The 15,476-nt window shown below is 45.5% G+C and overlaps 4 protein-coding genes across 4 annotated transcripts; all 4 read left to right on the forward strand.

Annotated features, from left to right (window-relative positions):
- The first annotated feature begins 2,762 nt into the window (after nt 1–2,762).
- On the forward strand, nt 2,763–8,327 carry LOC131293442 (uncharacterized). The gene is made up of 4 exons (XM_058321519.1): nt 2,763–3,324; nt 6,601–6,750; nt 6,892–7,055; nt 7,182–8,327. The coding sequence occupies exons 1-4, from the start codon at nt 2,763–2,765 to the stop codon at nt 8,325–8,327; spliced, it is 2,022 nt and encodes a 673-aa protein (XP_058177502.1).
- Nucleotides 8,328–9,917: 1,590 nt separating this feature from the next.
- Nucleotides 9,918–11,075, forward strand: LOC131293443 (inactive hydroxysteroid dehydrogenase-like protein 1). Its single transcript, XM_058321521.1, has 4 exons — nt 9,918–10,068; nt 10,128–10,361; nt 10,439–10,896; nt 10,965–11,075. The coding sequence occupies exons 1-4, from the start codon at nt 9,918–9,920 to the stop codon at nt 11,073–11,075; spliced, it is 954 nt and encodes a 317-aa protein (XP_058177504.1).
- A 675-nt stretch (nt 11,076–11,750) lies between these two features.
- LOC131293444 (inactive hydroxysteroid dehydrogenase-like protein 1) lies at nt 11,751–12,910 on the forward strand. Its single transcript, XM_058321522.1, has 4 exons — nt 11,751–11,901; nt 11,961–12,194; nt 12,272–12,729; nt 12,800–12,910. The coding sequence occupies exons 1-4, from the start codon at nt 11,751–11,753 to the stop codon at nt 12,908–12,910; spliced, it is 954 nt and encodes a 317-aa protein (XP_058177505.1).
- A 749-nt stretch (nt 12,911–13,659) lies between these two features.
- Nucleotides 13,660–14,817, forward strand: LOC131293445 (inactive hydroxysteroid dehydrogenase-like protein 1). The gene is made up of 4 exons (XM_058321523.1): nt 13,660–13,810; nt 13,870–14,103; nt 14,176–14,633; nt 14,707–14,817. Exons 1-4 carry the CDS (start codon nt 13,660–13,662, stop codon nt 14,815–14,817), a joined length of 954 nt encoding a protein of 317 aa, XP_058177506.1.
- Nucleotides 14,818–15,476: the final 659 nt, after the last annotated feature.

Here is a 15,476-nt window from a genome sequence, read left to right on the forward strand (position 1 = left end):
ACAGGGACGGTTGGGTTCGGAGTTGTGTTTGCGAGTCGCGATCGCGAGTGAGCAATTGTTGTTTGTCGACTTTGTGTGTTGTTTCTGGAATTTGCGCATTGTGGTACGAAGTTCAGTTTCGAGGAAGTTTTGCTCAGTGTTTTGTTTACAAGTGTGTGCCATAAATAATTCGTAATCTTATGAGATGTTTGTGTATTGTTATATGTGTTTGGCATCATTACTTTAAGTATGATTCCTTTAAGTTGTAAATATAGAAGAATTTTAAACTTTCTGTGAAATTGTGGAAAAGCATGAAAAAAGGGGGCCAAACTTAAAATAAAATTTTAATTATTGTCATTTTTAAATTCCATGAACTCTATAAGAGCTACCCGAGGGATTATTATGCACAAATTAGAGAATGACCTTTGGTGGTACAGGTGACACGGTAGAAGAACGATTTCCCTTCCGTTTACCTCGTCTCTTGCCCGGATCCGAATGGTACGCCGCTCCGCCGGCCCAAAGCCAATGATTAAATTTACATTATTTTTGTGGGTTTCGTTCCACGCAAATGACCAACTTCGCACACGCATGTCGAACGATGATGGGCTGGAAAGCCAAACCAAAAAATGTAAAAAAAAAGACAAGCCACCAGCACAACACACGCAGTAATACTACAGTAATTGGAGAAAGTTTGTTGCCCGAAGTTGTGGTCTTCCCTCCCGGTGTCTCCGGCGGCCAGATCTGGTCAGACGCCATTCCGCACTGTGTGACCGGGTGCCTCAGTGCTGCGGGGTTTTTTTCCCTTTCCGATTCCAATACGTCGGGAAATGTTGGTGGTGTGGTTGGTGGTTGAAAGTGACATTTTTCTCTCTTCGCCTGAACCGAACGGTTGATCCGTCCATGGGGTTCGTTTTCTATCGCGTGTGTCCGGCTAATTGCTGGTCGGTTTCATTAGGTTCGGATAAAAATGGATGTTGGATCAGGCGTCAGGTGTATTTTGCAGCAAACCGTGTGAGCTGATGTGTTCCCAAACGAGTGTGTTTAAGCATTAGTTCAGAGCGAAGAGGACGTGCGGACCTTTAATAAAAAGGATTGTTTGTATCGAAAAAAGACTACACAAATATATTGTGAATGAAGGCAAGCAAATATGAAAAGAATTGATTTATGGCAACTTTTAATTTTGTGTAACGAATAACGTATGTTTTCATACAAAAATCCAGTGTAAGGCAAGCAAGAAATAAAAATTAACCTGATGGACTAAAAACAGTGGATTGCTTGAAAGTGCTTATTACCTGCTCCTAAACCATCGCCAGGCTTAAGTGTGTTAAAGAATTAGTTCAGAGAGAAGAGGAGATGCAGACCTTTATTCAGAAGGATTGTTTATAGCGAAAAAATACTTTAAAATATATTTTTTTAATCAACAAAAGCTAAAGAAGGCAAGCAAAAATGAAAAGAAATGATTTGTGACAGCTGTTAATTTTTTGTAACGAATAACTTATGCCTTTAATAATAAAAAATAAAAAAAATCCAGGGAAAGTAAGAAATAAAAGTTAACGATTTGTAACTTCTAATCGAGATCGGCTGAACACAATAAATTTCGTGTAAAGTTTATGCCCGTTATTACCCGACCAAAAACGCATCTCCGGGCGTAAACGGTTCCCACTGTGTCGTCGAGCACTGTCACATCATATTTTTTTCTCACCCCTCCAACCAAAAGGACACTTCCCGGCGTACGCTAGAGATTGTTTTCGAAAACAGTGCTGTTGAGAACGTTGATGTTGTGTTGCAATAATTTACGATCTGAAAAGTGCTTTTCGCATCCTTTCCACTCCCCTCCCCGCCCACCCATCCAAGAGGGGGGCTCGTTTTTCCGACCGGCGCGTGTGATAAGAACGAGTAATTTTCATCACTGCTAGTGTCGTAATTTATGCATTAATTTTACGGTACCATTCGTGCGTACCGCGTTTTCGTCTCTCGTCTAGGCCGCATCGTCGTGTGTAAGGATGTGCTTTTTGAAATGTGTAAATGTGTGTTGGAAAGCCTCCCCGCATCCCCCCGCGGGGTTGCAGTGCGAAATTGGAAAGATCTGAGCCAACGTGATGCCAGTAGTGTTGTGTTGTTATTCTATCCAGCATTTAAAGAATCCTCCGAAACCGAGCCGAGTTCTTCGGTGTGTTTGTGTTGTATCCGGTACGGTTTTGGGGTGAAATTTAGAGGGCAGTCGGTGGCAAATACGATGCGAAGCACAGTAATGCCCAAATTTATGGGATCGGGTCCTTAAAAACAAATCATACCCGCCAGAGAGCTACTGAATCCTAATAAATGATGAACGTTGGATGGAATTGCGGGGGAAGGGAAAACCCGTCTGGCAAAACGGTAAAAGCCATTTCCGGAGGCGCGCCTTTTTGTTTAACGTTACTGCAACCGTGCACTGCCAAAACGAGCCCCACCGGGCGGAAGTAAGGATGATAAAGAAAGCCGAAAGTGGAGCCGGGAAAGAAAACAAACAGAAGCCTGAACTCCAAAAATTCGCTCGCCCTATAAAAGTTTTATCGTGTTGGCCAGCCAGAGTTTCTCCCGCCTGACCTTTGGTGAATTTTGTGTGTGTTTTTTTTATCTAGGTTATTTTCGGTTGCTTCTCGTTCAGTTTACGAACCCATCGGACGGAGGCTGTTTCCGTGGGAGCAGCCTGGGAGCTTCGCTCGTCTGTGGCAATAATTTCTAATTATGTGAAAACGAAAAGTTTCGTGTGCAAGGAAAACGCGCGAACAGAACCGGAAAAGATGGTCGGCCCATCGGAGTTGCAAAGGACGGAGTTGGAGCATGTGCTACGGGTGGTGGAAGAACGAAAAATTGGGGGTTTAAAAAAGGACCCTAAGCCCCAAAACAAAACACACCAACATGACGTGCTTTGGTGCAGTGAAAATCGAAGTGGAAATAGGAAACGAAGAAAAAGGACTCCAATTTCGGCGGTGCCGAGGAAACTGCTGCCGATGCTCGTGATGTTACTGCTGTTGGTCACACTCTGGCTGGTGCCCCTTTCCTCCCAAGGTGCCCCCTCGCTGGCCGCCAAGTCTTGGCCCTGGATGAAGACGTACGACATCTGGGGGCCCGCGGAGGATGCCCCGGGTAGGACCGACCGGCGGTCAGGGGCAAGGTCGACCGAATCCACCTCCTTTGACCTAGATTCGGGCCGACCGAACGGTACAACCGGTTCCGGCGGACGTCGCAGCCGGTACAGCTATGGCGGTGGATCGACCGCTTCCTTCTACGGTGACGCAAGCGACGGGAATGGGTTGACCGGGGGCGGCCGGGCCGGCAGTGGCAGGAGACGTTCCGCGAAAGGTAAATTAAAGTACGCGGGAGAAAGTCGCTAATCGTTGGGCGGTGAGGGAGCGCAAGGGCATTCTATATACCGCCATGCCGTGTCCGGGAATGGGTTTCTGGAACCGTGAACTCATCGAGAAAGTGAGATCGTGCTGCGGTTAAAACCGGATTTAATCGGGACGGGAAGAACGGGACGGCGGAATGGCAGAGCGACACGTTCCGGTGTTACGGCGTCATTGCAGTGCGATTGCATCGAGCCGTTGATGGTTGTTTGTTTACTCGAGCGCCATGTTCATTCGGGTTGTGATGCAGAAAGTTCTGGAACATTAATCTTCCGGGGTGATTGTTTTTATCGTCGGTTGATTCAGGTTAATTGGCAACGTTTATTGAATGTTTTACTATAAGAGGTTTTACTTTATTGCATTTCGATCGGTAGGTTAAATCTTTCTGTTTCCATTTGAAATCGTTGTATTAATTTCGGGGATTTTAATGTGGATTTCGTGGGTTTCTGAAAAACTAGTAAGTTTTACGAAAAATGCTTGGCTACTCTTGTGTAGATCTAAAAGATGGCTATTAGAGAAGTAATAATAATTACGTAATATTTAAATTAATTTCCGTCGTAAGTTTTACTGTTTTACATTTTAGGTATTTCGTCAGTTACCGTATTTTCGCATGTGTAATGTCGTTTTAGTTAAAAATCAGTCACCTATACAATTTTTATTTTCGTATGAAGTAGAAATACCAAACAGAGAATTGTACTAAATTTATTTAACGTAATGGAAAATACTAACTATTTTTAACGCCGTACCGTTAACGCTCACTCAACTGTTATGTTTATTGCCACCTTGAACATTATAAAATTACAGTTTAATTCTGTTTATTTAGAACATAGTTTTTTTTAAATTAGAAATTCATCAGATTTTAAATATATTAAAAGGAATGAAAGATGTAAACATATCTAAAAAATAAACAATACAAAACCATGCATCAAGTTTTACTCGCCACGAATACAGAACTTCAGAAATGGGTAAAACAAATAATAGAAATTTAGGAATTCAGTTAGCGAATTTATTAAAAATGGCAACAGAAATATACAAATTTTCAATACATACACAATAAAAAACCATACACTAAGTTTTAATCGACGTGAGTATAGAACTACATGAATATAGAATGGCAAGAGAGATATAAACATTTCTAATAAATAAACAATACAAAACCATACAAGTTTTACTCCACATGAATATAGAACTGAAGAAATAAGTACAAAAAATAACAGAAATTTTGGTATTCTTCAATTCACGAATTTATCAAAAATGTGAAGAGAGGTATAAATTTTTTTTATAAATAAATAATATAAAACCATACACTAAGTTTTAACTGACATTAATATATATCTGCAGAAATGGGTACAAAAACTAATAATGAAACAAGTAGTGCTATTCAAAACAGTAATCGAAAATGAAAAAAATGATGTTACCCACGCGACAAAATCTGTGTTGGTTTGTAATAAAAGTTTTCCATAATTCAATTATTAAAAAGAAAACTTTTCTTGTCTCATAAAACTATAAGTTAAATAAATTGTAACTCGAGACACACAATTCTGCCACCGGCGTTCCTCGAAGTGGGTTATTTAATCAAATGCATCACACGCCCTTAAACAAAGCTCACGGAAAGCAAGTTGGTTGATAAACAGGAAAGTTAAGTTATTACTAAAGCAAAGATTTAACTTCACCAACGGTTCCAGGAGTGTGCTGAGACTTTTGAAACTCCTTCCTTGGTTCGTTGGACGTGGAATTGAAAAGAAACTTAGTTGTTCGTGGCTTTGCAAGGAGGCTGCAGGTGCTGGTAGCAGTCTAGGAAGTAGCAGTAGTAGTAGTAGTAGTAGTAGTAGCAGTTTGTTAAACAGATCTGACACCAAATTAACAATCGTCTGCGAGTTGGCGAGCGGGGGTTTGGAAGGGTCGCTGAGGACTTAATGCGCTTACGGAATATATACTTGTTACCCCGGTGTGCTGTGGAAGCACACAATAACAACAATGCGTCGTCCCAGAAGGTAGCTCGGAGTGACTTTCGGCGAGGCAATGCTTACCAACGGGTTGTAAGACTCGCTTGTCGAGCAAGCCGAACACGTCCCATGTCCTGGCGGTGCTCGTGCAGCATGATCCCGGTGCGAGCGTGCTGCATCTTGCCGTCCGCATGATGGCACAAGCATAAAATATGCTTACCAACGCCAACGCCGCCAAACGGGACGTCGCAAAGTTTGTCGTACGGGACGAGACCTCCGAGAAGCTCCGTGACGTACACACGGTTGGGGGCCGGGATGGGGGAAAGTGCATCGGTGAGAAAGGTCGAACCGGACCGCATTCTCGGCAAGGACCTTCTGTTTGTTTGCGTCCGCTTTGCACGAAGCAACCGAAACGGAGCAGGGAATGCAACGCGAATGGGTTGGGCTAATTGGGTACTGAATAATCCATGCGGCCAAAGCCAAAGTAATCGTAAATGGTTCTGTTCGAGCATCGTTCGAGAAAATGGTGGGAAGTTTTCGGTGGCACATCTTCCAGCCGGAGTTTGAAGCCTCGGGAAAGTCAGCGCCGAGTCGGTCAACAGTTGGTCCGGTCGGTCTGGTGGGGGGGGGGGCTAGCGATTTTCCGCACTGCAATTAATTTGCTAATGTAAAAAGGGCCAGTTAAGCTATCAGTTCGATTGGAACTTTTTTCTTGTAGCAACCATTATTGACGTTCGATTACGTGCTTTCCCGTTCCGCCGAAGGCGGATCAATCCGAAGGGATTACATGGCCGATTTAATTCCAACCGTTTTTAATTCCACCAGAATCTATCGAAAAACAAGGAATGAGTAAAAATTTAGCCTCCCTCTTCCGAATGTGGAAGTATCTGCGCTTTGGAATGTGGTGGAAACCCTATGGATGATATGAATTATAAACGAATTGCTTAACGAGTTGCAACTACGGCCTTATCCGCTTTGGGCCGGCCTTAGATGGGTATCGTGGGCGTCCGGGAATCGTATCTCGTCGGATTAAACCTATTTGCGGTGCAGTGATGTAAACAAACGTGCCATAAATCCCTTCACCAGGTAACGCTCCGACCAGGGACCTTCGAAATGGATTATCTTTCGAGCGGAGTGCGATCTTAAACTGCTCCATAAGCAATAGGGATGGACGTAGTGTTGGTGAATAATTTAACGACTCGTCCCGTACCCTCGCATCCTCGGTTCCGTTCCTCGAGCCTTCCGGAGCACACACACACACTAACCGAGTTCTATTTCGTCCACAGTGCTGAACTTCCTGCCGGTGCCGGTCGATGACGAGTGCCTTTCGGATGATGGACGCCGGACGGGCATGTGTATGAACGTGTACGAGTGCCGCATCCAGGGCGGGACAGCCCGGGGCCAGTGTGCGCTCGGGTTCGGCGTGTGCTGTGTGTGTAAGTACCGTGTACCATATTGAGCAATATGTGGACGTCCGGAAACGGTTGCTTCGGTGTGACGTAGGACGCCGTTTCCGGCGCAATGGTATCGTTTGCCTTAATGGGTTCTTCTTCCCTATCGGGTGTTGCTGGGTCCAGTCGTCGCCACCTGCAACGAGGAAATCGCCAACAATCTCACCTACTTCGTGTCGCCCAGCTTCCCCGGGATCGTGCCGAAGGACGTCGGTAGCTGCAAGCTGAAGATAAAGCTGATGAACGCCGAGATTTCGCAGCTCAAGTTTGACTTCATACAGTTTGCGCTGGTAAGTTTGGCTTTGGTGTTGGAGGAGTGCGATCAAAGGAGCCGATGTTGGCGATGACAGTTTTCGGTTCAATGCCAACTTTGTCGTGGAGATGTCTCATTGTTTTGTGGGTTTTACTTCTTCCAGGGCCAACCCAATCGTCGTACGGGTGTTTGCGAAGGTGACCTCTTCCGGCTGATCGGCGGCGTCGCACCGTTCGATCTGTGCGGGCAGAACTCCGGCCAACATCTGTACTACGACCTCAGCCCCAAGAGCCGTGCCGACGAGCAGATCGAGCTGGAGATGAACTTTGCCTCGCGTTCCTTCGCCCAGCGCCTTTGGGAGATCAGGGTGTCCCAGATCCCGTTCAGCCAGCGATCACCTTCTGGCTGCATGCAGTACTTCACCGGCACCGAGGGCCTCATACAGACGTTCAACTTTGCCGAGAACGGCCGGTACCTGGCGAACCACAACTATCGCGCCTGCATCCGGCAGGAGAAGGACATGTGCTCGGTGGCGTACGAACCGTGCGACGATCAGTCGTTCCGCATCGGGCTACCGAGTCAGCTGAGTGGAGGAGGACCGGCTGGTGGTGGTGGACCGCTGGGTGGCGGTGGAATACCGGGCGCACCCGGAAGCACCGGCGGCACCGGTCCATTTTCCGACCCCTCGCTGGCGGATGATCCACTTGCACCGGCGGCTGACATTCCAGCGGAAACGGCACCGGTTGTGGACCAGGTTATCGAGCCACCGGAGGCGAGTCCTCCCGCGGTGGAGGATGGCGCGGTGGCCGATCAGGAAGTGGCGGCGGATGAGCCCGTGCCGGCCGAGCAGGAACCGGCTGCCGACGACCCCGATACAGCAGCGGCCGATGACGAAGGTTCCGGAGGTGGCGGTGGGTTCTTCGATGGATTTTTCCCATCGTTTTTCTCCCGCAGCATCTTCGACGACGATGATGACGCTGTTGGCGTAGGTGGAAAACGAGTGAGAAAGCGCAAGGGGCGTGAGAGTTGGCAGAGTCGGCAGTTCGAGGGAATCAACTGCATCGATCGAATCACACTTCCGTGCATCGTGGAGGACTTCATCGGAGTCGGAATGGGCGATCTGCCAACATGCCGACCGGTGCATTGCGGGAACTCGCTCTGCCCGCCGGGAGTTTCGCCGTGCCGGGTGGAGACGTCCGTCACGCCGTTCCGACTGGGCATTCACTTCGGCGAGGGTTCGGACCGGGGAAGCCCGGAGGACAATTTGGGCGCCTGCATTCGGTACAGTCAGATTCCGTGTGCTGGATGAGCGCCTTACTAAAGTTTACTTCATTCAGGTTATACCCATTAGCGTTAGGTAGGCAGGCAGTAGGCCTTGCACTTACTGCGTAGCTTCGTTTGCGTGTTGTATATGAAGAAGTATTTATTTGCCATCGACGAAGCAGTGCCGGAAATAGATTAATAGCCCTTTGCGGAATGAATGTGCGTGCGTTTAGAGTGTATGAGTGTGTGTGTGTGTCAGTACAGTACCAAGAAAGTAAGTCAAATGTTGACGGAGGAGCGCGGGAGGGCAACAGTCAGAAGGATGTAATAAAATCGATTTCCCCACCCGCGCACCACGATGGTTTCGCGTGGACGTGAAATAGAATATGGAATGTCGTAAAAATATGATTCAATGTTGGGAAAAATTGTCCACGGGCAGTTATGGGTCCTAGTTTTACGATCCACGATCCCACGAAGGGAAAAGTGGTTCCACCGGGGAAGTAAACGAGATGACAAAATGGTAAGCGCTAAATGCTTGGCTCGGGCTCGGGAAAGGAAGAGACGTGCTCGGTCGGTTTATGCGGCGGGTGACAATAAAACATAATTTCTATCACTTCACGCGATGATAAGCCTCGCCGGCTTTATCCGTTCGTATTCGATGCTGGTGTTTGGTTCTTTTTTTACTCTTCGCTTTGATTCTCCCTAGGAATTTAACCGTTTCAATACGACCAGAAAGAAAAACATCCAAGGCTAACAATTGATAACAGACCTTTCGCCAGGTTGGGGATGCCATCATCATAAAACGGCATGGAATGTAAAAGCAACACCGATCCAATTTCAGCCTGTCGTCTGTCCGGTGATGAAAAATGGTTCCCCAGACTGATTTAAAATGGAGTGTTTTATGGGAAAGGTAAGCGTGCGAGAACGAAGCGTCAGTTTGCTTGAGACAGACCGAAAATGGGGAAATATTTGTTACCGATTTTTATGGACCTAGTGGTTTCAGTAGTACCAATGGAGTTGTACCGCTTACATTCCAGAAAGAAAGATGTAAATACCAAAGGAATGAATTATGTAACATCTGGATCACGCTGCAATTGGAAAAATGAATGTTACATGAAAATGTATAGGGTCGTATATCAGTCAAGAAGTGTTAAATTAGTAATGTACTATTTGTTAAAAAAAAAAGAATTATCAGTAGAAGCACTCATTGGAGAATCACTCAGTCAAGTGCAGTAAAAAGAAATAGCAACGACAGAAGAACGATGATAAACGGAACTGCATCGTTTCCACCTGTGCAACTGTATGTGTTGGAATATGGTGCGCTGTCGGTGCAGTTAGCATCTGGAATAGTATTCTTATCAATCGTTAACAGGGTGCTTATCACATTTACATACACGAATTCTGCAAGCGTTCAACTCGAGTACAGGCTGTAGGTTTTCGATCCGGTTGCGCTTCAGGTCAAGGTTATCTGTCGGAACGAACATGTGTATGGCTTCAGTACTTCGGGCTCCCATTCAAAGCAGGACACAATTCGATCGTTCAGTTTGTTACGTGACACCGATTTCGAAGCACACCGTCGTAGAGTTTGGAAGGACCATTGATTTAGTACCGAAGGTAGAAACAAAAGTACCAAAAGATGTTGTACACCTTGCTTACTGCAGTTGGTCTTTACACCTGTGTCTTCTGGTTGTATGAAAACCTCCGTGCACCAGTTCTTCTGATTTTGCTAAGCCTCAAGAACCTCGTACAGGGACGCAAGCTCTCCGAACGTTATGGAAAATGGGCTGGTAAGAAAACTGTGGACAGAATGAGTTGCAAAAATGTTACACTGGAACACATTTTACAGTCATTACTGGTGCGTCAGACGGAATCGGCAAAGGTTACGCAAACTACCTGGCTAAGAAAGGAATGCCCGTGGTGTTGGTCGCGCGAAATGAGTCGAAGTTGAAACAAGTGGCAGATGAAATCAAGACCAAGCATGGTGTGGAAACGAAGATCGTCGTAGCTGATTTTTCCCATGGACAGGAAATCTATGCGCATTTGGAAAAATCACTCCTTCCATTGGATATCGGCATTTTAGGTAAACTTCGCCTTTATCAAGATTATGAACCGTTGTGTTTCATAACTGATAACAATGTTTCGTTATCAACATCACAGTAAACAATGTGGGAGTGACGTATGAAAGGCCTAAACCGGTGTACGAATTGTCCAAGGAAGAGCTGTGGAATCTGATCAACGTGAATGTCGCTTCAACAACCCTCCTATGCTCTATGCTGGCTCCTGCGATGAAACAACGTGGTCGCGGGCTTATAGTCAACATATCCTCCATGACCGCGGTCTGCCCTATGCCCTACCTTACGGCGTACGCGGCCACGAAGGCCTACGTCACGAGCTTCTCCATGGCCCTGCGGGAGGAGCTGAAACCGTTCAACGTGGAGGTCCAAACAGTACTCCCAGGAGTCGTTCATACCAACATGACGGAATTCATCGCGTCTGGGTTACAAGACTCGTTTTACAGCAAATTCCTGGTCAGCGTGGACGGTTATCTTTCTTACGCAGGATACACGCTAGGAAAACTGGACAGGACGACTGGCCACTGGTCGCATGGACTTCAGGTAAGTTTTGCGTACTTCATAATGGATTTGGTTTTACTTTAATAAAACTTTATCAACAATTTTTCCAGACGGCGGGCTTGTATCTGTTTCCAGAATTCTTGCGGATATATATCGCTGGCAAACTAAACAAAACTATTGGAGATGAAGTGAAAGCTAGTAGCAAAATGAAATCTCGTTAGTTTATTGTAGTGTGCATATTCATATTACTAATGCGTTACTTTTTGATGCATAAACTATTGTAGTTTGTAAACAAAATGTGATAAAAAACTTTATAGTGAAGTTTAGAAAAATATAAAACTTGCTTCAATTGACTCAAGTTAATGAAGTTTTGTGCCAACAAATAAAAACCCCGTTGCGATTTCTAGCTGGAAGGGACAGTTTAAAAAAGTTGAAAAGGAACGGTTACGATCATATGGCACAGGCAGATGATGTAAACTAAAACCATTCAAGAAAGATGTGCAATGAGTAAACAGAATTGCAACGTTATCAGCCGTTAAACAACATGAGTTGCATCGCGCATGGCGCCTGGATTAGTGTTCTAATCAACCTTTAGCTCGGTGACTTTCGAAATCCGCCAAGCCTAGCTTTCGTTCTAATTTTGACAAAGTCCAACTCTTACAGCTGATTCGCGGTGTGTCATTCTGATAGCGCTTCGGGTCCACAACCCTTATCTACGCTGAAGTTTATCGGTTGGAACGAACATGTATGGCTTCAGACCTTCGGGAACCAATTTAAAGGCGAATACAATTCGGTCGTTCAGTTTGTTGCGTGTCACCAGCACATCGTTGCGGAGTTTGGGACAACTCCAGTAGTAATTACTCTAGTGGTCTGGACAGAAACTATAGCAGGTAAAAATGTTGTGTACGTTTCTTACTGCGGTCGGTCTTTACACCAGTGTCTTTTGGTTGTATGAAAACCTCCGTGCACCAGTTCTTCTGATTTTGCTAAGCCTCAAGAACCTCGTACAGGGACGCAAGCTCTCCGAACGCTATGGAAAATGGGCTGGTAAGAAAAATGTGGACAGAATGAGTTGCAAAAATGTTACACTGGGACACATTTTACAGTCATTACTGGTGCGTCAGACGGAATCGGCAAAGGTTACGCAAACTACCTAGCTAAGAAGGGCATGCCCGTGGTGTTGGTCGCGCGAAATGAGTCGAAGTTGAAACAGGTGGCAGATGAAATCAAGACCAAGCATGGTGTGGAAACGAAGATCGTCGTAGCTGATTTTTCCCATGGACAGGAAATCTATGCGAATTTGGAAAAATCACTCCTTCCATTGGATATCGGCATTTTAGGTAAACTTCGCCTTTATCAAGATTATAAACCGTTGTGCTTCATCTCTGATTACAATGTTTCGTTATCAACATTACAGTAAACAACGTGGGAGTGACGTATGTAAGGCCAAAACCGGTGTATGAATTGTCCAAGGAAGAGCTGTGGAATCTGATCAACGTGAACATCGCTTCAACAACCCTCCTATGCTCTATGCTGGCTCCTGCGATGAAACAACGTGGTCGCGGGCTGATAGTGAACATATCCTCCATTACCGGGGTCTGTCCTATGCCCTACCTTACCGCGTACGCGGCCACGAAGGCCTACGTCACGAGCTTCTCCGTGGCCCTGCGGGAGGAGCTAAAACCGTTCAACGTGGAGGTCCAAACGGTACAGCCAGGAGTCGTTCATACCAACATGACGGACTTCATCGCGTCTGGGTTACGAGACACGATTTATAGCAAATTCCTGGTCAGCGTAGATGGCTTTGTTTCTTACGCAGGATGCACGCTAGGAAAACTGGACAGGACGACTGGCCACTGGTCGCATGGACTTCAGGTAAGTTTTGCGTACTTCATAGTGGATTTGGTTTTACTTTAACAACACTTTATTCACAATTTTCGACCAGACGGCGGGCATGTACTTGTTTCCAGAATTCTTGCGGATATATATCGCTGGGAAACTAAACAAAAATATGGGAGAAGGAGCGAAAGCGAGCAACAAAAGGAAATTCCGCTAGAGTATTGTAGTGTACTTATTCATGTTAGTTATGCGTTACTTTTTAATGTATAAATTAATGTACTTTGTAAACTGAACTGTATAAAAAAATTTATAATGAAGAAAAATGGTATTGTAGCGAAAAACTAACCTTTTTTCCTGGGGATCTTTTTAATTCTATCGTCAGGTCTGATTAATTTAGAATGGGTATTTTTACAACATGCCGGAAAGCCAATTTTCCCTGCATATTTGCAGTATTTGGGAAGATATAAAATATGGTTTAATTGGGAAGGGACAGTTTAAAAAAGTTAAAAAGCAACGGTTACGATCATATGGCACAGGCAGATGATGTAAACATAAACCATTTAAGAAAGATGTACGATGAGTAAACAAAATTGCATCATTATCAGCCGTTAAACAATATGAGGTGCCATCGCATGGCGTCTGGATTAGTGTTCTAATCAATCTTTAGCTCGATGACTATCAAAATCCATGTAGGCTGGCTTTCGTTCTAATTTTGGCAAAGTCCAACACTAACAGGTTCGCGGTGTGTCATACCGATAGCGGTTCGGGTCCACAACCCTTATCTACGCTGAAGCTTATCGGTTGAAACGAACATGTGTATGGCTTCGGACCTTCGGGCTCCCATTTAAAGGCGGACACAATTCGGTCGTTCAGTTTGTTGCGTATCACCGCCTTTGAAGCACATCGTTGCGGAGTTTGGAACAACCATTATTCTAGTAGTGTAGGCAGAAAGTATAGTAGGTAAAAATGTTGTGTACGTTTCTTACTGCGGTCGGTCTTTACACCAGTGTCTTTTGGTTGTATGAAAACCTCCGTGCACCAGTTCTTCTGATTTTGCTAAGCCTCAAGAACCTCGTACAGGGACGCAAGCTCTCCGAACGTTATGGGAAATGGGCTGGTAAGAAAAATGTGGACAGAATGAGTTGCAAAAATGTTACACTGGGACACATTTTACAGTCATTACTGGTGCGTCAGACGGAATCGGCAAAGGTTACGCAAACTACCTAGCTAAGAAGGGCATGCCCGTGGTGTTGGTCGCGCGAAATGAGTCGAAGTTGAAACAAGTGGCAGATGAAATCAAGAGCAAGCATGGCGTGGAAACGAAGATCGTCGTAGCTGATTTTTCCCATGGGCAAGAAATCTATGCACATTTGGAAAAATCACTCCTTCCATTGGATATCGGCATTTTAGGTATACCCTCACCCTAATCATAATCAGCGGTGCCTCGAAACTGATAACAATATCTCGTTACCAACACTACAGTGAACAACGTTGGAGTGTCACATGGAACGCCAAAGCCGGTGTACGCACTGTCCAAGCAACAGCTTTGGGATCTGATCAACGTGAACGTAGCATCCACGACTCTCCTCTGCAACATTCTCGCCCCAGCGATGAAGCAACGTGGTCGGGGGCTGATAGTGAACATATCCTCCATGAGCGCGGTCTGCCCGATGCCATACCTCACCGCGTACTCAGCCACGAAGGCCTACGTCACGAGCTTTTCCGTGGCCCTACGGGAAGAACTGAAACCGTTCAACGTGGAGGTCCAAACGGTACAGCCCGGATTCGTGCACACCAACATGACGGACTTCATCGCGTCCGGGATGCGAGACAAGATTTACAGCAGGTTCTTACTCGGCGTAGATGGCTTTCTTTCCTATGCAGGATGCACGCTAGGAAAGCTGGACAGGACGACTGGTCACTGGTCGCATGGGCTGCAAGTAAGATTTGGCAACGTTGTTGAGTGGGATCAATTTTCCAGTGTGTCCTCACTGTTGTTTTATAATTTTTCAGACGGCGTTCTTGTACCTGTTTCCAGAATTCCTGCGGACATACTTTACCGGACAGCTAAATAAAACTTTAAACGAACAAATTAGAGCTAGCAGCAAAAGAAAAGCCCGCTAGATTTTGTGAGGTTCAAGTACAAAACTTCATTGATCAATAAATTAGTCATTCCCAACAAACAATCAACGATTACAAACAATTTTTGTCGTGCGGAAAAAAACATGATTGAACCGAAAAAACAATGCCGAAACATCTATTTTTATCCGCTGTATAACAATTACGAGGACTGAATTGGTTCTGCGGGTTATGATTTTAGGTTTTAGTGGACTTGTGGAGGAATGGCTATAATCGCAACCATTGAAATAAAAATATGAAACGTTCAGGTTGCGAGTGAGTTCGGCCATTTTAGCTCGGAAAGTTCTTAGTCATGTCGTTCGTTCTGATTTAATTCGAACGGGAATGTTTCCAACTTGCCGGAACGCCACGTTTCTCTCCGCGCTGGCAGGTTTGCTAAGGTATATAACTTTCTCCAATTGACTCGAGTTTAATGGTTTCTTTATGAACTTTTGTGCTACCGGACAAAGGCCCCGGTGCCATTTCCGGCAGGAAGGGACCAACATGAAAAGGAAGAACTGGGCGCTCAACTTCGGAATGAACGGTTCCGGTGAACTGGTGATGGGGAGGTGCTGTGAAGGGAGGTCGAAAAATGAAGAAAAAAAAACATGGCGGAATAACTGGGCAGAGTCGACTTTGCATTGTAGTTTTTCCATTCCGAAGCC

Source organism: Anopheles ziemanni, chromosome 2, assembly GCF_943734765.1.
Source record: "Anopheles ziemanni chromosome 2, idAnoZiCoDA_A2_x.2, whole genome shotgun sequence".
In the NCBI taxonomy this organism is placed as follows: Eukaryota; Metazoa; Arthropoda; class Insecta; order Diptera; family Culicidae; genus Anopheles; species Anopheles ziemanni.